General features: G+C 38.5%; 1 protein-coding gene across 1 annotated transcript in view; it reads left to right on the top strand.

Moving 5' to 3' along the window:
- Nemf (nuclear export mediator factor) overlaps positions 1-22,043 on the top strand; it is a 53,540-nt gene that overhangs the window by 3,320 nt on the left and 28,177 nt on the right. Inside the window, exons 4-15 of the mRNA XM_070027605.1 lie at positions 8,021-8,146; positions 10,961-11,109; positions 12,238-12,305; positions 13,790-13,876; positions 15,493-15,566; positions 16,812-16,882; positions 17,450-17,525; positions 17,967-18,029; positions 19,968-20,045; positions 20,133-20,341; positions 20,578-20,769; positions 21,405-21,468. Of these exons, the coding sequence (XP_069883706.1) occupies positions 8,021-8,146; positions 10,961-11,109; positions 12,238-12,305; positions 13,790-13,876; positions 15,493-15,566; positions 16,812-16,882; positions 17,450-17,525; positions 17,967-18,029; positions 19,968-20,045; positions 20,133-20,341; positions 20,578-20,769; positions 21,405-21,468 (1,257 nt within the window). The remainder of the gene's footprint in view (positions 1-8,020; positions 8,147-10,960; positions 11,110-12,237; positions 12,306-13,789; positions 13,877-15,492; positions 15,567-16,811; positions 16,883-17,449; positions 17,526-17,966; positions 18,030-19,967; positions 20,046-20,132; positions 20,342-20,577; positions 20,770-21,404; positions 21,469-22,043) is intronic.

Here is a 22,043-nt window from a genome sequence, read left to right as displayed (position 1 = left end):
TACTTTATGAATGAAGTACTATTATTACCATTACATGATGTAGGCTGGTCATACCCAACATGTGATAAACCACTGTGATTGTTATTCTTACAGACCAGGGGATTTGCTTTATTATTTTTATTTTTTTTCTCATTTTAATTTTAAATTTTATTGTTATAAAGGTGATGTGTAGAGGGGTTGCAGTTACATAAATCAGGTAATGAGTGCATTTCCTTTTGGACAATGTCACTTCTTTCTTCCTACCACACTTTTCTTTTTTTTTTTTTTCCAAATTTTTTATTGTGATTAAGTGGTTACATAATTTCCCAAATTTCACAGTATTGTGGGATAGTAATGCTTAGTTAAAGTCACAAACACATTCTAACTTTCATGGAACATTTATGGGTTCTATGAGCTTTGCAATACAGTTATTTCTTCCACATTGGGTGATATGTACATTTCTTTTGTTTTGCATAGCATCAGCTGTTCATTCTTTCTCACTTGTTCCCTCCCTCCCATCACTGCCATTGAGTTGCTTAGTTCATTTTGATCAATGTCCAGTGCAGCTGATGGGTCCCGCTGGTGTATGTTTTTCCCAGATTCCCTCTAGCTCTGTGTCGTCCTCCTGGTTTCCCTCCGGTGTGCACATATTTACCATACATGTGATCAGCAGAAGGGGGTTATTTAGTAGTTATTCGACCAGATGAGTGGAAGTCCTTTGTTTCTTAAGTCCTGTTAATTTTGTCATATCACCTAACATTTTGGATTTAACATCCACTTATCAGGGAGACCATATGCTGTTTGTCTCTTTGTTCTTGGCTTACCTCGCTCAATATGATTTCTTCTAGTTTCATCCATTTCCCTGTGACTGCCATTATTTGGTCCTTTCTAATGGCTGCATAATATTCCATTGTGTATAGATACCACAATTTTTGGGTCCATGCATCTGTGGTAGGACACCTACCACACTTTCTAACACAATTTTTTAATCTTATTTATTTCTTTTTTTTTTTTTTTTTTTTTTTTTTTGTCGGTCGTGGGGCTTGAACTCTGGGCCTGGGCGCTGTCCTTCAGCTCTTCAGCTCAAGGCGAGCGCTCTACCACTTGAGCTACAGCGCCACTTCCGGTTTTCTGGTGGTTTATTGGAGATAGGAGTCTCACGGTCTCTCCTGCCCGGGCTGGCTTTGAACCGTGATCCTCAGATCTCAGCCTCCTGAGTAGCTAGGATTACAGGCGAGAGCCACCAGCGCCCGGCTTCTTATTTATTTCTTTTAAAAATAATTTTTTAGGGCTGTGAAGGTGGCTCAGTGGTAGAGCGCTTGCCTTGCATGCATGAGGCCCTGGGTTTGATTCCTCAGCACCACATACGCAAAAAGAAAAAAGCCGGAAATGGCGCTGTGGCTCAAGTGGTAGAGCGCTAGCCTTGAGCTGAAGAGCTGAGGGACAGCGCCCAGCCCCACGACCGGACCAAAAAATAATAATAATAATAATTTTTTATTGAAATTAAGTGATTACATAAATTTCACAATATTATGAGATAGTGATACTTAATTAAAGTCACAACACATTTTAACCTGCACAAGTAAAAAGGTCATTACCATGGTCTATAATGTTTGTGAATTCTGTAAGCTTTGATAATACAATTTCTTCCACATCGGGTGATATGTACATTTCTTTCCTTTTGCTTAGTGTAAGCTGTCCCTTTTTCCCTCTCATTCTCTCCCTCCCACTGTTGCCCTTGAGTTGCTTAGTTCTATTTCATTAATATCCAGTGCAGCTGATGGGCCCTTCTGTTGTATATTTTCCCATTTCCCTCTGATTCTATTTTTCTAGTTGGATCCATTTCCCTGTGAAATCCATTATTTTGTCCTTTTTTTTTTTTTTTTTTTTGGTGGGTCGTGGGGCTTGAACTCTGGGCCTGGGCACTGTCCCTGTGCTCTTCAGCTCAACCTGAGCACTCTACATTTGAGCCACAGCTCTACTTCCGGTTTTCTATTGGTTTTTTGGAGATAAGAGTCTCATGGACTTGATCATGGTTTTGAACCATGATCCTCAGATCTCAGCCTCCTGCGTAGCTAGGATTACTGGTGTGAGCCACCAGTGCCTGGCTCTTTGCCATTTTTATTTCTTCTTCTGAGAAGTCTCTCTTTAGCTCCTTTGCCCATTAAATGATTGATTGGTTAGATTTGGGCGGGATTAGTTTCTTGAGTTCCCTGTATATAATGGATATTAGGCCCTTGTCTGATATATTGTTCGTAAAATTTTTATTTATTTATTTTTAATTTTTAAATATTTTTAAATATTGTCTCTCTTTCTAGTTTGGTAGCTGTCTATGTCTTAGCTGTGCAGAAACTTTTTTATTTTAAGGTAGTCCCATTTGTCTAGTCTCTAATTTGTTGTGATCCTAGGACTCTTCAGGAAGTTCCTGCCTGTGCCTGTAAGTTCAAGTGCCTCTCCTACTCTGTCCTGCAGTAGTTTCAGAATATCAGGTTTGATGTTAAGGTCTTTCATCCATTTTGAGTTGGTGTTAGTGCATGGTGACAGGCTAGGGTCCACTTTTGGTTTTCTGCCTGTGTCTGCCCAGTTTTCCCAGCACCAGTAGTTGAAGAGGCTATGCTTCTTCCACTGTATGTCTTTAGTTCCTTTGTCAAGTATCAGCTGACTATTGGTATGTGATTTTACTCCTGGGTCTTCTAATCTGTTCCATTGGTCTTCGGGTCTGTTTTTGGGCCAATACCAAGCTGTCTTTGTTATTATGGCTCTATAGTAGAGCTTGAAATCTGGTATCATGATTCCTCCCATGTTGTTTCTTTTGCCTGGAATTGCTTTGGCTTTTCTAGGTCTTTTGTTCCACATGAATTTTAGGATTGTTTTCTCTATTTAAGTAAGGAACATCATTGGGATTTCTATGGGAATTGCATTGAATTTGTATATTATTTTTGGCAGTATGGCCATTTTCACTATATTAATTCTGCGTATCCAAGAATAGGGAAGGTCTTTCCATTTCCTGGTGTCCTTTTTGATTTCTTTCTTTAGGCTTTTATAGTTTTCACTAAATAGTTCCTTTACATCTTTGGTTAGGTTAGTTCCTAGACATTTTTTTTTTTGAGGTTATTGTGAATGGGGTTGTTTACTTGATTTCCCTTTCTGCTTATACATTGTTGGTATACAGAAAGGCAACTGATTTTTGTGGGTTAATTTTGTATCCTGCTACTTTGCCGAAGTGGTTTATAAGCTCTAGGAGTTTGGGAGTGAAGTTTTTGGTATCGTTAAGGTATAATATGTCATCTGCAAATAGGGATAGTTTAATGTCTTCCTTTCCTATGCAGATCCCTTTAATGTCCTTTTCTTGCCTTATTGGTCTGGCTCAGCATTCAGAACTATATTGAAGAGGAGAGGGGAGACTGGGTATCTTTGCCTTGTTCCTGATTTTAGGAGAATTGATTGTAGTTTTTCCCCATTTATAGTATTGGCTGTTGGTCTGTCATATATGGCTTTTATTGTTTTAAGGAATGTTCCTTCTATTCCTGTTTTCTCCAGTGCTTTTAACATGAATGGATGTTGTATTTTATCAAGAGCCTTTTCCATGTCAATGGAGATAATCTTGTGGTTCTTGGCCTTGGGTCTGTTGATGTAATGGATTACATCAATTGATTTATATATGTTAAACCATCCCTGCATCTCTAGGATGAAGCCTACTTGATCATAATGTATGATTTTTTTTTATATGGTACTGGATTCTGTTGGCTAAAATTTTATTGAGGAGCTTTGCATCTGTGTTCATCAAGGAGATTGGTCTGTAGTTCTCTTTTTTTGTTGGGTCTTTGCCTGGTTTGGGGATGGGTGTGATATTGCTTCATAGAATGAATTTGGGATTGCTCCCTCTGTTTTTATTTCTTGGAAGGTCTAAAGGTCTTCTAGAATTCTGTAGGAAATTCATCTGGGCTTTTCCTTATTGGAAGACTTCTGATTGCTTCCTCTATCTCATTTTAAGTTATTGGTTTTTTTAATTGATTTATTTCTTCTTGGTTCAATTTGGGCAATTTGTATTTCCCTAAAATTCATCCATTTCTGCTAGATTTTCCTTAGTGAGTATAGATTCTGGAAATTGTTTTTTTTAATTGTTTGGATATCTTGTATGTTGTAATTTTTTCTATGGCGGCCCTGATCTTATTGATTTGGGTCTCCTCTCTTCTTTTTTAAGTTAATCTTGCCAAAGGTCTGTCAGTTTTACTGATTCTTAAAAAAAAACAAAACAGCTTTTTGTTTTATTAATTTTATTTATACTTTTCTTTGTCTCTATCTCATTAATTTCAGCTCATTTTGGTTATCTTGCTCCATCTAGTAACTTTGGGTTCAATTTTTTCTTGCTTTTTTAGCAGTTTTAGTTGCATTATAAGATTATTTACTTGGTCTGTCTGTATTTCCTTGATGTGTGCACTGAGAGCAATAAATTTGCCCCTCAGGACTGCTTTTGCCGTGTCCCACAGGTTTCATATTCATTTTCATTGAATTGTAGGATTTTTTTTTTTTTTTTTTTTTTTTGGGTCCAGTCGTGGAGCCTGAACTCTGGGCCTGGGCGCTGTCCCTCAGCTCTTCAGCTCAAGGCTAGCACTCTTCCACCTGAGCCACAGCGCCACTTCCGGCTTTTTTCTTATGTGGTGCTGAGGAATCGAACCCAGGGCCTCGAGCATGCAAGGCAAGTGCTCTACCATTGAGCCACCTTCCCAGCCCGAATTGTAGGAATTTTTAAAATTTCTTGTTTAATTTCTTCTGTGACCCAGGTGTTGTTCAGAAGTATGCTGTTTAATTTCCATGTATGAGAGTAATTTTTACAGTATGCTTTGTTACTGAGAATTAGCTAGATTCCGCTATGGTTGGATGGGATACAAGGGATTATGTCGATCCTCTTGTATTTACTTGAATTCTTTGTATAAACTAGATATGACCTATTTTGGAGAAAGTTCATGAGTTGCTGAGAAGAATGTGCACTGGATTGTTGTTGGTTGGAAAACTCTATAGATGTCAGTTAAGCCCACTTGAGATATGGCATCATTTAATTCAGAGGCTTCTTTGCCAATCCTCTGGTTGGTAGACCTGTCCTTTGGTGAGAGCTGAGTATTAAAGTCTCCTAGCATTGTATTTGAATCTCTTTTTTTCTGTAAGTCAGAGAGTATTTGCTTAATGTATTTGGGTGCAACCATGTTTAGAGAGTATAAACTGATAATGGTGATATCCTCTTCTTGGACTGTTCCCTGTATTAATATGTAGTATCCTTTTTTGTATTGATTTTAATGAAAAGTTCATTTTGTCATATATCAGGATGGCAACTCCTGCCTTCTTGCTGGGAGCATTTGCATGGTAGGTCTTGCTCCATCCCTTCACTTGGTTTATCTTTGGCTCTTGAAGACAACAAATGGATGGATCTTGTTTTCTGATCCAGCCTCTTGATTGGTGAATGGAATCCACTAATATTTATAGTTATTATAGAGAGGTACATTGTGTTTCCTGTCATTTTCCTGCTTTTCTGTTTTTTTCCTTTCCTTTCCTCCTGTGCTTACTAAGTGGGTCTTCTAGTGATATCTGTCTGATGTAAATTCCCTGATCTTGATTGTTTTCTTAAGATTCTAATCCCATTCTTAATATTCTTTGTATGCTGTCTTATTGTTTCTGAAGTCATTCAGTTTTTCTTTATTATTAAAAAATTTAGTTCCTCCATCAAATGTGAACACTAGCTTCACTGGATAATGCCAGTCTGAGTTGGCAGTTATTGGTTCTCAGGGCTTGGATGGTACTATTTCAGGCTTTGCTTGCATTCAGTGTCTGTGTGGAAAGATCTACAGTGATACTGATTTTTCTCCACTGTACTATAGCTCCTCCTTTGTTTTTGCCACATTCAAGATTGTTTCTTATTGTTCAGATCTAGTGAGATTTGCTTTTTTTAAATTTGGCAATGCCAACTATACTTTGGTGGTCCTGAGCAGAAGATTGTTTTCACCAAGCTTCCATATGTACCCTATATACATCTATACTCACTCTGGTAAACAATCTCTTTTTCATCTTCCTATGGTATGGGCCTTTGTCCTTTCAAGGATGCTTTTTATCTTCATTTTAACTTTATTTTTCTTTAATAAATACTGCTTGGGAACTCAGGAAGGAATGATTGTGAGTTTGTTCCCCGCAAGGAAAGATAATATATATGTATATCAGTGTTCAAATACAAGTTAATGTAGGCCACACTTAAAGCCATTGAATTAAGGAAGGGAATATTGTCAAAAATATCTTTTTTTTTTTTTTTTCCCTGTCAGTTGTGGGCCTGAACGCTGGGCCTGGGCACTTTCCCCCAGCTCTTCAGCTCAAGGCGAGCGCTCTACCATTTGAGCCACAGCACCACTTCTGGCTTTTTCTGCTTATGGGTTGCTGAGGAATCGAACCCAGGGCCTCATGCATGGGAGGCAAGCACTCTACCACTGAGCCACCTTCCCAGCTCCCCCCCCAAAAAAATCTTATATCTACTTAAATATATAAGTACATAAAATGAGAGATTTGGTTAACTAAAATTATGAGGTCCAATTTACTGAGTATCATAAGCTCTTGATCCATTTTGAAGTGGAAGGTCAATAGAAATAATTTAATTTGGAACACAGTCGAAGCACTCTAAAGGGCATATGGATACTTAAGACTGGTGAGAAGGGACTTAAAAAAAAAACCCAAAAAACAAGAATGAAGGGGTTGAGAATTAGCTAAATGGTAGAATGCTTAATTAGCAAGTATGTAACCCTAAGTTGGGTCCACAGAAGCAACAACATCAAAAATAGTTACAGTGTTGAGGTCATTTGAAACATGAACAAAGTATTTCTTCAGTATTGGTATAAAGTAACAGCATTAGCCTGGTACTGTTGATTCATGCCTATAATTCTAGCTGCTCAGGAGACAGATTTGAGGATCATAGTTTCAAGCCACCAAGCAGGAAAGTTCAGGAGACTCTTATTTCTAATTAACTACCAAAAAGATGGAAGTGGCTGAAATGGTAGAATAATAGTCTTGATGGAAAAAGCCCAGGGCCTGAGTTCAATCCAAAATATTGTTATAGGGGCTGGGAGGTGGCTCAGTGGTAGAGTGCTTGCCTTGCATACATGAGGCCCTCGGTTCAATTCCTCAGCACCACACAAGCAGAAAAAGCCGAAAGTGGGGCTGAGGCTCAAGTGGTAGAGCACTAGTCTACAGCTGAAGAACTGAGGGAAAGTGCCCAGGCCCAGAGTTCAGGCCCCATAACTGACAAAAAAAAAAAAAAAAAAAAAGCAAAATATTGGTACAAAAAAAGAAAGAAAAAAGTAATAGCATATTTCCTTATAGGCCCATCAATTTTTTTTTCTTTATTTTTGGTCATGGGGCTTGAACTCAGGGTCTGGGCACTGTCCTTGAGCCTCTTAAGTGTGCTCAAGGCTAAGGCTCTACACTTGAGCCACAGGGCCACTTCCAGCTTTTTCTGAGTAGTTTATTAGAGCTAAGAGTCTCACAAACTTTTCTGCCCCAGCTGGGTTCAAATTGGGATCCTCAGATCACAGTCTTCTGAGTAGCTAGGATTATAGGCATGAACCACTGGCACCCAGCTTCCATCACTGTTGGTTTGTTTGTTTTCCAGTCCTAAGGCTTGAACTCAGGGCTTGGGCACTGTCGAGCTTCTTTTGCTAAAGGCTAGCACTCTACTACTTGAACCATAGTGCCCTTTCAGTCTTTTTCTTTTTATATAGTGCTGAAGAATTGACCCCAGGGTTTCATGCATGCTTGGCAAGCTATATCACTAAGCCACATTCCCAGCCCCTGTCAATGTTTTTTTTTTAATTGAATATAAAATATTTTCTTAGGGTTGGCAATTAGTTATTTAGAATAAAATATTTTTCCTCTGATTATTATTTACAATTGTTTTAAATGAGTATACTGTGTTATTTACTACCAGTTAATTCTAGATAGTAAAGAAGTATCAAATGGCTAAGAATTACTTTTGCTACATAAGTGCCTTTTTCTTGTTTCTTGCTAGTGCCGAAAACATTTGAAGAGTCGGAGATTAGTCTGTGCAAAACAACTTGGTGTGGATAGAATTGTAGATTTTCAATTTGGAAGTGATGAAGCTGCTTACCACTTAATCATTGAGCTCTATGATAGGGTAAGTTAAATTGAGGTTTACACCTTTTGTTTTGGGCTCTGCTTTCATTTTAGCCTGTGTTTGAGACCTTCATCATATGCAGCACATGTTATTTTCTTTGATGTTGCTCAGCATTCCTTACCTCCACATTCTTCCCAACACTTGTCATTGTCTGCTCTTAATTCAGCAGTCCTTTTTTTCTTTTGAGACAGCAGCACAAATGTGCACCATCATATATGCCAAGCAAAACTTTTCGTATGGGTATTTTATGAGCATTATGTGATTAAGAAAAATAAAATACTCGCCAGGCACTACTCAGGAGGCTGAGATCTGAGGATCATGGTTCAAAGCCAGCCCATGCAGGAAACTCCGTGAGACTCTTATCTCCAATAAACCACTAGAAAACTGGAAGTGGTGCTGTGGCTTAAGTGGTAGAGCGCTGGCCTTGAGCTGAAGAGCGCACCAACAGCGCCTAAGCCCAGAGTTCAAGCCCCACAACCAACAAAAGAAACCTCATAAAATACTCATCAGAAGATGTAAAGACTCTTCCATAGCATAATTTCTGTAAACTTTATTATTTTTAACTTTTTATTACATAACTGTTTTATTAGCAAGACGTAAGTAATTGGTAGTTATAGATAGCTGTTATTTTAATCTTTATTATTGGGAAAAGTCTAGCAACCTGTTTTCTTCAGAGATAATTTTAGACTTATAAAAGAGTTGCAAAAATTATGGTTCTGTCTACCCTTTACCTAGGGTCTGTTAATGATAATACCGTACATGATATTTATCAAAACTAATTAGTGTTAGTGCAGTCTATTAATTGAACAACAGGCTTTGCTCATATTTCACCAGTGTTTCTTCATTTACATAGTTCTTCTGGTCTAATATACTTTATTGGCATTGAGGCCTTTCCATTTAAGGGTCTGAGCAGTAGTTATGTATACTGTCTAGGTTACAGAAGTCCAACTAGTGACAAAGTTGAGGTAGATATTAAAGATATTAAAAGAAAATAATAAAAATAATGTACTTTAGGGGTAGATTGGTGGATGCTTACAAAAAGATCTTGGAGACTGTTTTCCTTTCTATATACTAGGGTTTGATCTTTTGGCTTTCATTTCTAGAATTTTAAGGTGTGCTGTATCTACAGTTGATCAAGTCTTGAGGAAAGAATCTCACAAGTATCTGTGTACATTTTTAAGTAGTAGCTTTTTACTTCACTGAGCTATTTCATTAGGCTACTCATGAAGAGAAGACTCACTTCCCTTTATTTATTTATTTTTTTTGGTACAGTCGTGGGCCTGAACTCTGGGCCTGGACGCTGTCCCTCAGCTCTTCAGCTCAAGGCTAGCGCTCTACCACTTGAGCCACAGCGCCACTTCCGGCTTTTTTCTTTTTGCTTATGTGGTGCTGAGGAATCGAACCCAGGGCCTCAAGTATGCAAGGCAAGCACTCTACCACTGAGCCACCTTTCCAGCCCTCACTTCCCTGTAGATAAAACTACCTTTATTGTTCTTGCCACATAATTATTGTTATTCAAAGACAAATTGCAGGAAAAAATAAAGTTTCTTGCTTGGCTTCTGAAGTTTATGTTCTCTCTCTCTCTCTTTCATTTCTATCTCTATATCTATCTTTTTTTTTTTTTTTTGGTCGGTCGGGGGCTTGAACTCTGGGCCTGGGCACTGTCCCTCAGCTCTTCAGCTCAAGGTTAGCGCTCTACCACTTGAGCCACAGTGCCACTTCCAGTTTTCTGGTGGTTCATTGGAGATATGAGTCTCACAGACTTTCCTGCCTGGGCTGGTTTTGAACCATGATCCTCAGATCTCAGCTTCCTGAGTGGCTAGGATTACAGGCGTGAGCCACTGGCACCTGGCTCTTTTTGTGCTAGTCCTGAAGCTTGAACTCAGGACCTGGCTGCTGTTTCTGAACTTTTTTACTCAAGGCTAGAGCTTTACCAATTGAGCCACAGCTTCACTTTAGACTTTTTTGGCTTGGTCTGGCTTAGAACTGTGATCCTCAGCTCTCAGCCTTCTGGGTAGCTAGGATTACAGGCATGAGCCACACAGGTGCCTGGTACTTTTTTTTTTTAATGTGAGGTTTAAGCTCTTGCTGTATAGCCTAGATTGGCCTTAAACTCAAGATTGCCCTGTCTCTCCCTCTGGAGTTCTATGTGTGCCGCCTCACCAGCCTCTTGTTTCCCTTAAGCCAATCTTTGCAACCTACTTCATGTAAATAAGAGTAAGCTTAGTTGGTGGTCATTTAATGTTACTAGGTTACTGTGCTTCTGTTAGTATTTGTGCAGTATCATCAGAAAATGAGTTTGAAGTTGTTCTGGATTAATTCTGGACACCAGTGGTTCATGTGATCATAGGTACTCAGGAGATGGAGATTAGGAAATCATGATTTGAGGCCAGCCTGAGACCAGCCCCACCCATCTCAATCAAAAGCTGGCTGCAGTGGTGTACACCTGCTATCCTAGCTATTTGCTGGTTTTAGACTAAAAGCAAGAAAAAAGTGCTGGAAATGTGGCTCAAGTGGTGCAGTGCCTGCATATCAGCAAACATAAAAGCCTGAATTCAAACCTTAGTACTGCTCTCCCTCCCTAAAAAAATGTACTGTAGATTCCTTTGCTGTTTGGAACTTGAGAGTCTTGAGAATTTGTTTATCCTATTTTGTAGTGTGTACCGAGGAAGTCTATGAAACATTGTTTAGACATTTTTTGTAAAATTTATTTTGTAAACTGTAGGTTAAGAAACTGCATCATTTTTTCAATTTTTTTGAGAGGTTTTAAGATTAATTTGGAAAAGCATTAAATTGTGTTTTACTCTATTGCAGGGAAATATTGTTCTTACAGATTATGAGTACCTAATTTTAAATATCCTAAGGTTTCGAACTGATGAGGCAGATGATGTAAAATTTGCTGTTCGTGAACGCTATCCAGTTGATCATGCTAGAGCTGCAGAACCTTTGCTTACTTTGGAAAGGTATCAATTCATTTCATACTGTTGTAAAGGGTCAAAGAAGTCTTATTTCTGAATATGCAAAGCTCTCAGTGTATCTGTTCATTAGAATCACCTGGAGGGCTTGTTAACATTTAGGTTGTCTCATATTTGTTAATTCCTAGTGCAGGAAGCAGGAATTTGCATTTCTAGTCAGTTTTCAGGGAATGCTGATGATCTGCTGATAGGGACCACAGGAAGCCACAAGACCCCCATGTATTCTTCTTCAATGCTTTATTAAGCAATACTATTTTTGGTGTTCCCATATAGCATGAAGATTTACAAATGACATTTAACTTCTATATAAAAGTATCTCTGACATTATTTATATGAGCATACTGATGATGAACAGTATGACTTGGTTGAAAAAAATACTGATTTTTCTTTTGAAACCTAGATTCAACTCTCAGGCTCCTATTCAGGAACCTTCAGTATTTTATTTGAATAAATTACTTCTATCATTCATTTTTTTTCTTACCTACAGAAAAAAAAAATTAATGCAAGTTCCTAAGTTCAAACCCCAGTGCTATCAAAAGAAAAAAAAAAAAAGAAAAGCTGATTTCTGTTGTATTTCATGGTAGGTAATTAGGTAGGTAGGTTTAATTAGGTAGCCGATAAAGAGAATGCCAAGCAGTATTCAGGCAGGAAGAGAAGTTTATTTTACCTAACTGCTAGCCCTTGCCTTGCATGGTGCAGACCACATGGCCGAAAGGGGCAGGTGAGGGGTGGGCAAGCTCTGGCCTCGGTTTAAGTAGGGAATGGGCAGGAAGAAGGTGCGGCCTGGTGAGGGAAGGTTCAGATATGACCTCAGGGCCTGGGGCCCTCCCCCTGTTGGATGGGAGGCGTGAGGGGGCGGGGCAGCCTAAGATGTGACCTGGGAGGAGGAGGAAGACAGGTGACTGCCCAGGTGTGTCAGTTACCTAGGTGACACAGGTACTGGGTGGAGACTTAACCAAGAGGAGGGAGGAGTCTGCCTTACCTTCTCAGGGCAGACCTTACATTTCAGAGTATTGTAAAGAATGGAGGCAGATGAAAGTACAGTTGTGTGGGTGTAAACACTGCTGTAAGTTTTACTGAATTTCTGGTAAGAAGTGTGTCTGTTTTGTTTCACAGATTGACTGAAGTAATAGCCAGGGCACCTAAGGGTGAACTACTGAAGAGAGTTCTTAACCCATTACTGCGTGAGTAATCCTATTTAGCAATGCAACGTTTGCAAGATAATGTGCTTTCAGGAATATATCTAAATCTTTTGTAGTTCTGGTAAAAAAAAATTGAGCAAGGAATTTAATAAGAACTTTTGAATATGTAAGAGTTTATTTTCAAGGAGAGATTATATTTTGTTTCGCAATGCTGAAATTAAAACCCAGGGCCTTGTGTATGCTAGGCAAGTGCACAGTGGTCATTGCCCTGAGAGAGAGATTACTGTTCCACATGTTTTCTTTTTTTTAGTTGATGGGCATCAGGACTTCTGGTATCTGCCAGGGCACTTTGACACCAAAAGCTTGTATACATGAGAAGATCATAATTTAACCCTACATTAAGGAATTTAGAGCAGATAGGGGTGGGCAGATAGTATTAATTACTGAGAATTAGGGAGTTATTCTTCCTTTATGAAATAAAAATACACTAAAAGGTTATCTTTAGAATTATCCAGCTTTGTCCTTATGTGTATGTTTTCCTTTGGTGCTGGGGAATGAAACCAGGATCTTACACATGCTAGACAAGTGCTTCACAACTGAGCTACATTCTCAATCTTATTTTATTTGTTTGCTTGTTTGTTGTTAGGAGACCGGGTCTTACTATGTAACCCAGGTTGGCCTCAAATATACAATCCTCTTGCTTCTGCCTCCCAAGTGCTGAAATGATAGGCATATATCATCATGCCCAGTTTACTATTAATTTTTTTGTTGTTGTGGGGCTTAAACTCTACGCCTGGGCACTGAGGAGCTCTTCAGTTCAAGGCTAGCACTCTACCACTTAAGTCACAGCACCATTTTGGCTTTTTCTGTTTATGTGGTGCTGAGGAATTGAACCCAGGGCCTCATGCATGAGAGCTGAGCTACCACTGAGCTACCTTCCCAGCCTGACTATTAATTTTTTTGAGGAACTTCCATTAGCACACAATGGCTATACTAATATGAATTCCCATCCAAAGTGTTTAAAGGTTCCCTCTGCATCCTTGTTATTCTTAGTCTTTTGATAATAGCCATTTCTACTGGAGTGAGGTAATATCTTAATGTCGTTTGATTTCCATATATTTGGTGAAGTTCCACATTTTTTCATATATCCATTGGCCAGTTGTGTGTCTTTTGAGGAGTGTCTGTTGAGGTCTTTTGCTCATTTTTTAATTGAGAGGTTAGCCAATGTTTGGATTCCAAACCAACCTTGCATTCTAGGAAATAATCCCTTATGGACATTGTTTATCTTATTTTAATATGTGACTGAGTGCCATTAAGTTCCTGTAATTTAAGTTTTTGTAATTTCAAGTTTTGTCATTACTTCGAATAGGTAATTATAATAAAATTTCAACATATAAGTCTAAACTTGTTTTTTCACTGGCTGCTTTTATGAATAAGATCATTCATGTTGGGATCTAAATTTGTACTGTATTTTGAATGTTAAGTTTTATGGAAAATACTAAAAATAATACATTCTGCTTTTATAGCCTATGGGTCAGCTCTCATTGAGCACTGTCTTATAGAAAATGGATTCTCTGGCAGTGTCAAAGTGGATGAAAAACTTGAAAGTAAAGGTATGTTTGCATGATTCAAGTTTTGTCCATTTTCATGCTTGCTTTACTTTTTTTTGAAAAAAAGTTTGCAAGTGGGCAAGGATGGCTCACACGTGTAGTCTTAGCTACTCAAGAGGCTGAGATCTGAGGATTGTGGTTTAAAGCCAGGAACATCCACGAGGCTTTTATCTCCAATTAACTACCACAAAAACATGAGTAGCTATGGCTCAAGTGAGAGATCACTACCCTGGAATTTAAAAAAAATGCTCAGGGACAGTGTGTAGGTCAGGACTAGCACTTCCAACTCTCCCACCCACTCTGAAAAAAAATTGTACTACTGAGAATCAAACTCCAGGCTTCATACATGGCAGGTAAGTACTATACCACTAAAAAGTACCCTATTTATTTTCTTTTAGAAAAAAGTGTATAAATTATTTTTATTAAGTAAGAAGTGTATTCTAGACTTCCAAACATTTAGCCTGAGTATACTATGGATATATATGGGTATTCCTAGACTCCTGCTCTAGTGTAGAGATTTATCCTTAATAATAGGTAATTAAGTCTTTTGACCTACCTTGATAACCTTTCATGTTTAGAATGTTTTCCCTTTGCATTTCCTATATATTTGCCCTGGTTACTGATCTTGGGACCATCAGGCTCTTGAGGAGTACAAGAAAGTTCCTTAGAGTGTGGAGGTGCTTCTATAGTAATATTAACTTATTTGAATTTCTGTAGTTCTGTGGTGGGGCTGTATGATTGCATTAGGCATTTGTAATTACTTAGGAAACCTAATTTGACTGCCAGAGTAGAATGAATGATATGAAGAGAAAGTAAATGGAAAATGGAATTTTGGTATGACAAATTTTGACTTGTAGATTGTTTGATAAAATATTTGAAAATTCATTCTTGATGCTTATATTTTGGATTTACATATCTTTTTTTAAGGCTTAGGAATAATTTTCATTATCTGAGGTTTTTGTGTGAATTTAAAAATACAAACTTCATGTTTCAGGTTCTGAAATATTCTAATTGTAATCTCTCCAAAATGTCATCAGATGTTGTGGTTGTGGTGTTTATTTATTTTTATGAAGTGAATCTGATATTTGTCTGTTACAAAAGCATGTGGACCTGGGCTCTGGGTGGTTCACGCCTATAATCCTAGCTACTCAGGAGGCTGAGATCTGAGGATCGATATTCAAAGCCAGCCTGGGCAGTAAAGTCCATGTGAGTTCTATCCAATTAACCACCAGAAAACTGGAAGTGGCACTATGACTTAAGTGGTAGAGTGCTTACCTTGAGCTGAAGAGCTGAGGGACAGTGCCCAGGCCCAGAGTTTAAGCCCCACAACCAACCAAAGAATAAATAAATAAATAATAGGAAAATGTCCAGGAAAATTCTGAAAATTAAGTTTATTACTACTTAATATAGCCTTTTTACAGATTATTATTATGAGGTTATAGTAATTAAAAGTGTTTGGAGAAGGAATGTAAGAATAAAGAATCCAGAAACAAGCCCAGAAAGATATATAATGTAATATAAATATGTGTGTATAAATTCACATACATGTGAATTTACTTTTTTGCATAGTTGTTTAACAGTTTATCAACATTTTGTTCCTCTTCTTATTCCTTCATTAGATATTGAAAAAGTACTTGTTTGTCTGCAGAAAGCAGAGGACTATATGAAAACAACATCAAACTTTAGTGGAAAGGTAATACCATGTGTACTTACTTTATATTTTTTGGTTTTTTGTATTTGGAGTTTCAGAAATTAACGTTCATTAAGGGGTCAATATATTTCCATTTATTTTCATTTAGAAAATGGATATGCTTATGTGATGTGCTCATCCCAGGGTACGGTTTCATTTTGTCTTGTTTTCTTTGGTGGTGCTGGAGACTAAACTCAGGGCTTTGAATATGCTAATCGCATACTCTTCTCCACCACTGAACTGTACTCCACCTCTTTTTCTGTTATTTTTAATTTTTGGTTTGTTTGGAATTATTTTTCATTCTATTATTTTTTTATGGAGAATACTTAGTCAAAGAGATAAGGATTAATTTTATTTGTTTATTTTTAGATGTAGTTTTGTTATGAAGGCTGGCCTGAAATTCTCAGTTCTTCTTGCGAAGCCTCTTGAGTGCTGGGATTATGTTTTTTTTTTTTTTTTTTTTTTTTTTTTTTTTTTTTTTTTTGTCGGTCGTGGGGCTTGAACTCTGGGCCTGGGCGCTGTCCCTCAGCTCTTCAGCTCAAGGCGAGCGCTCTACCACTTGAGCTACAGCGCCACTTCCGGTTTTCTGGTGGTTTATTGGAGATAGGAGTCTCATGGTCTTTCTTGCCCGGGCTGGCTTTGAACCGCGATCCTCAGATCTCAGCCTCCTGAGTAGCTAGGATTACAGGCGTGAGCCACCAGCGCCCGGCTGGGATTATGGTTTTATGCCACGACATCTGACTGAAAAATTTCTTCTTGAATTGGTTTTAGACAATGAGCACATTTTGATTTATGAACACTGAGTGTTCACAATCAAAGGGTAATTTACAACCCTCTCCTAGTAACATTTTTTGTTGGTGGTGGTGGTCCCAGGGCTTGAACTCGGCCTGGGTGCGTCCCTCTGCTCTTCACCTCAAGGCTAGCGCTGTACCACTTGAACCACAGTGCCACTTCCAATTTTCTGAGTGGTTTATTAGAGATAAGAGTCTCACCAACTTTTCCTGCCCAGGCTGGCTTTGAACTGTTATCCTCAGATCTCAGCCTCCTGAATAGCTAGGATTACAGGCATGAGCCACCTGTACCCAGCCCCTAGTGACATTTTTTAAATCATACTTATACTCTAGGAATGTTTTTTTCTATTCAAAATACATCTTTATTTACAAAAAGTGAATAAAATTCATATCAATCATAAAAGGTAAATTTTTGTTAATTATGACTAGAAATGGTTTTAATATTGGATTTTTGTAGGGATATATCATTCAGAAGAGAGAAATCAAGCCAAGCCTGGAAGTAAATAAACCAGTTGAAGACATACTCACGTAAGTATATAGGTGTGGGGTCACTTTGCTTTGGATGTTTGTGGAGTTTTTTTTGTTTTTTTGTTTTTTTTTGGGTCCGGTCATGGGGCCTGAACTCTGGGCCTGGGCGCTGTCCCTCAGCTCTTCAGCTCAAGGCTAGCGCTCTACCACTTGAGCCACAGCGCCACTTCCAGCTTTTTTCTTTTTGCTTATGTGGTGCTGAGGAATGGAACCCAGGGCCTCTGGCATGCAAGGCATGCGCTCTACCACTGAGCCTCCTTCCCAGCCCCTGGGGAGTTTTGTTGTTTTTTTTTGTGGGTCATGGGGCTTGAACTCTGGGCTTGGGTGCTGTCCCTGCACTCTTCAGCTCAAGGCTAGCGCTCTACTGCTTGAGCCATGGTGCTACTTCTGGTTTTCTAGTTGTTTATTGGAGGTAAGAGTCTCATGGATTTTCCTGCTCAGGCTGACTTTGAACCATGATCCTCAGATCTCAGCCTCCTGAGTAGGATTACAGGCGTGAGCCACCAGCGCCCAGAGCTTTGGATATTTATTAATGTTCTTGAGTGAATTAATAAATATGTCTTACAGGTATGAGGAGTTTCATCCATTCTTGTTTTCTCAACATTCACAATGTCCATATATAGAATTTGAATCATTTGACAAGGTGAGTTTTCTAGTTCAGTTTCTTGATCAGTTAACATGATAAGACTTTTATGAATTAGTATCAGCTTAAGGTCAGTATTTAATATCAATATCAGCTTGCTTTGATTGAGAAATTGAAACACTCTTGGCTTACAGTCACCATGAATCTGAGCATTAAAAATCAGTGTCACAAATACAGCTTTTAGAATAATTGAGGCAACTTTATTTGAAGATGAAAGACCAAAGATGACTTGAACTTTGATTCTTGGTAGTATTCTTACTCACACACACGCACGCACGCACGCACGCACACACACGCACATTTGCTGGTAATTTGAATGAGTTCTCTGAATGCCATCAAGATAGAAAACAGACTAAAATTCTGGGTATGCAAATTGAAATAGAAATTACACTTTATTTTTTTTACAGCTAGTTTTTTGTTTGTTTGTTTGTTTTAAATAAGGCCGTGGATGAATTCTATTCGAAGATAGAAGGTCAGAAAATTGATTTGAAAGCTTTACAACAGGTACAATATTATTTAACACACTTACGTTAAACCTGATAGTCATAGAATAGTTTGGCGTGTAGAAGATGCTTTCATTTGGGAATGAGCAGCCTGTCAGAGAAGTAGCATGGGAAGTGGTACGGGGACCACTTGTCTTACAATAATGCCAGGGGAGGTTTCATGGTTGAAAAGCATATCCTCATTTACTCCATCTATCAGATATTCTCTAAAAGGAAAATGCAGTGGAAAGATAAGTCCTTACATGATTTGTTATGTTTTATGCCCATCCTGGGGCTTCAACTCAGGGTCTGGGTGCTATCTCTGAGCTTTTTTTCCTCAAGGCTCATGTTTTATGAGTTGAGCCACACCTCCACTTTCAATTATTTGGTAGCAGTTAATTAGAGATAAGAGTGTCGCAGATTTTTCTGCCCTGGCAGGCTTCAAACTATGATCCTGGAATCTCACCCTCCTAAGTAGCTAGGATTACAGGTGTGAGCCACTAGCTCCCTGCTTTAGTCAGCATTCTTACAACTTGAATCATAGTCCTATTTTTATTTTGTTTCTTGTTGTTGTTATTGTTGTTGTTTTGTGCTGGTCCTAGGGCTTTAACTCAGGACCTGGATGCTGTCCCTGAGCTTCTTTTGCTCCAGGCTAGTAGCATCCTACTACTTGAGCCACAGTGCCATGTCCAGCTTTATCTGAGCACTTTATTGGAGATAAGAGTCTCACGGACTTTTCTGCTCAGGCTGGCTTCAAACTGCAATCCTCAGATCTCAATCTCTTAAATAAACTAGGATTGTAAGACATGAGCCACTAGCACCAGCTTGTGGTGCTATTTTAGTTTGCTAAAAAATATATGTGTGGGGCTGGGAAGGTGGCTCAGTGGTAGAGTGCTTGCCTTGCATGCCAGAGGCCCTGGGTTCGATTCCTCAGCACCACATAAGCAAAAAGAAAAAAGCTGGAAGTGGCGCTGTGGCTCAAGTGGTAGAGTGCTAGCCTTGAGCTGAAGAGCTGAGGGACCTCAGCGCCCAGACCCAGAGTTCAGGTCCCACGACTGGACCCAAAAAAGAGAGAGAAAGAGAGAGAGAGAGTGTGTGTGTGTCTTTCTCTCTCTCTCTCTCTTTCTCTCTCTCTCTCTCTCTCTCTCTCTCTCTCTCTCTCTCTCTCTCTACTGGGAAGTCAAAGTTTGAGGGGTTTGTAATTTGAGGCCAGTCACCAAAAGTTGATGAGGTCTTCTCAACCAATAAAAGTTGGCTATAATGGTTCATGCCTCCTAAGTAGAAGGATCATAATCCAAGCCTGCTTGAGGAATAAGTTAAGAATAAATGTGAGCCAGGCACCGGTTTACATGCCTGTAATCCTAGCTACGCAGGAGGCTGAGAACTGAGGATCGTGGTTCAAAGCCAGCCCGGGCAGGAAAGTCCGTGAGACTCATATCTCCAATAAACCACTAGAAAACCGGAAGTGGTGCTGTGGCTCAAGCAGTAGAGTGCTCGCCTTGAGCTGAAGAGTGCAGGGACAGCACCCAAACCCAGAGTTCAAGTCCCACGACTGACCAAAAATAAAAAAAGTAATAGAGTACTTTTTTATTGTGTGAAGCCTTGTATTTGACCTCTAGCAATGCAATATTTATCTATCTATATATTTATTCTAGCAAACTTTACTTATGAGTGTTTGAATAATGCCAAGAAAATTAGTATCCTATCTTACATATACTTAAACCTGTAATTGTAATATTTTCCTATGTAGACATGGATGGTAAGTAGCCAGGAAAGCTCATTTTGGAGTGTGAAGCATTTTCTAGTGAGTTAGGTTGGAAGAGTGGATTGTGAGAAAACTTTAGATAGATGACAACATCGAGCCAGGTAAAGGGCACTGGGAGTAAGTCTTAGGAGTAAAGGAGAGAAAGTCCATGAGGTTGGAGAAATGTAATTTTTTAAACTCTTTTGTCACTAAAAGGAAAAGCAAGCCCTGAAGAAATTAGATAATGTTCGAAAGGATCATGAAAACCGATTAGAAGCTCTTCAACAGGCTCAGGTATTGTGTTTAGCTTTTTCAGATGCTTTTCCAAAAAACTATAACTTAGCTGGCATTATAGCAAATGTGTTTGGTTCGTTTCTGAAGGAAATAGACAAACTGAAAGGAGAGCTCATAGAAATGAATCTACAGATTGTTGACAGAGCCATTCAGGTAGTTCGAAGTGCTTTAGCAAACCAGATAGATTGGACAGAAATTGGAGTAATTGTAAAAGAAGCCCAAGCTCAAGGAGACCCTGTTGCAAATGCAATCAAAGAATTAAAACTACAAACAAATCATGTTACAATGCTGCTAAGGTAAGTTTGATTCTTCATTAAGCAATTAGTGCTTGTCTCTGTTTTATTATTTTATTGTTCACCGTGTTTGCATTAAAAATTTTTATTTATATTTAGAAACATGCTCATAAAATAAGAATTTATACTAAAATAAATGAAGCTTTTAAGATACTGTAAGCCAGTTATGTCATTGAGAAAATAATTGAAATAAAAAGTATGATTGACATTAGTGAAATACTATTGAATATTTTTAATAGAAATCCATACTTGTTGTCAGAGGAGGAAGATGATAATGTTGATGGAGACATCAGTGTTGAGACAAGTGAAACTGAACCAACAAAAGGGAAAAAGAAAAAGCAAAAGAATAAACAGCTTCAGAAACTTCAGAAAAATAAGCCACTGCTTGTTGATGTTGATCTCAGCTTGTCAGCATATGCCAATGCCAAAAAGTAAGTCCATGTATATTATCTGCAGCCAATCAGTGTTATGGATGTTAATGTTTGCCTAGCATGCGTAAGGCTCTTGGTTTGATTCTGGTACTGCAAAATTAATTAATAATATATAAGAATATATAAATAAAACAAATTCCTAAAATAAGTAAAGCCATTAATGTTACTTCCTAAATTTAAAAAGAATAAAAACAAAAAGAATAAGTATTTTAGCTGTATATAATTCTTTTGGTGAAAATTATTATTTTTTAAATGTTTAGCTAGGCTCCAATGGCTCACACTGTAATCCTAGCTACTCTGGAGGCTGAGATCTGAGGATTGGGGTTTAAAGCCAGCCTGGGCAGGTCTGTGAGACTCTTATCTCCAGTAAACTACTCCCAAAAATGCTGGAAGTGCAGCTCTAGTTGAAGTGGTAGAGAACTAGCCTTGAGCAAAAGAAGCTCAGAAATAGCACCTGGGCCCTGAGATCAAGCTTCATGACTGGCATGCACACGTGTGTGTGCACACACACAGTTTTAGTTTTGTGCATTATGCAACTTTGTTCTGTATGGTTTGTGAGCCTGAAATTTGGAAATAAATGGAAAATTAAAGAATAACGATTTTACTTAAAATTTAAGACATCTGTATATTTTTAGGTATTATGATCACAAGAGATATGCTGCTAAAAAAACACAAAAGACTGTTGAAGCTGCTGAGAAGGTATTTAGAATTTATTAGAGTGAATGTTAATTGGTGTTGGCTGTTTTAATTACCTAAATTATTTTTGTTTAAATAAGATTTTTTAGTTCAGAAATATTTTTCAGATTTAATATTGCTTTAAATGTGTTTACTTCCAGTATTTATTTCTCTTCTAACCTGCTTTTCCCTGTTTACCCCTTTACTTCTTTGCTCAAATGTTGGAGATAGCCTGAAGTCCCTTTTTTTCCCTTTCTTTTTTACTTTTTTTTTTTTTTTTGTCGGTTGTGGGACTTGAACTCTGGGTCTGGGCGCTGCCCCTCAGCTCTTCAGCTCAAGGCGAACGCTCTACCACTTGAGCTACAGCGCCACTTCCGGTTTTCTGGTGGTTTATTGGAGATAGGAGTCAGCCAGCCTGGGCTGGCTTTGAACCGTGATCCTCAGATCTCAGCCTCCTGAGTAGCTAGGATTACAGGTGTGAGCCACCAGCACCCGGCTCTTTTACTTTTTTAAATCTGAGACCTGGACTCAAACTTGGTACCTGACACTTTCACTCATTGGCTGGCATTCTACCAACTGAGCCATGTCTCCAGCCCCAG

This window comes from Dipodomys merriami, unplaced genomic scaffold (assembly GCF_024711535.1).
Source record: "Dipodomys merriami isolate MVZ:Mamm:240054 unplaced genomic scaffold, mDipMer1.0.p SCAF_1, whole genome shotgun sequence".
NCBI lineage: Eukaryota > Metazoa > Chordata > Mammalia > Rodentia > Heteromyidae > Dipodomys > Dipodomys merriami.
This window is presented reverse-complemented; position numbering and strand designations above follow the sequence as displayed.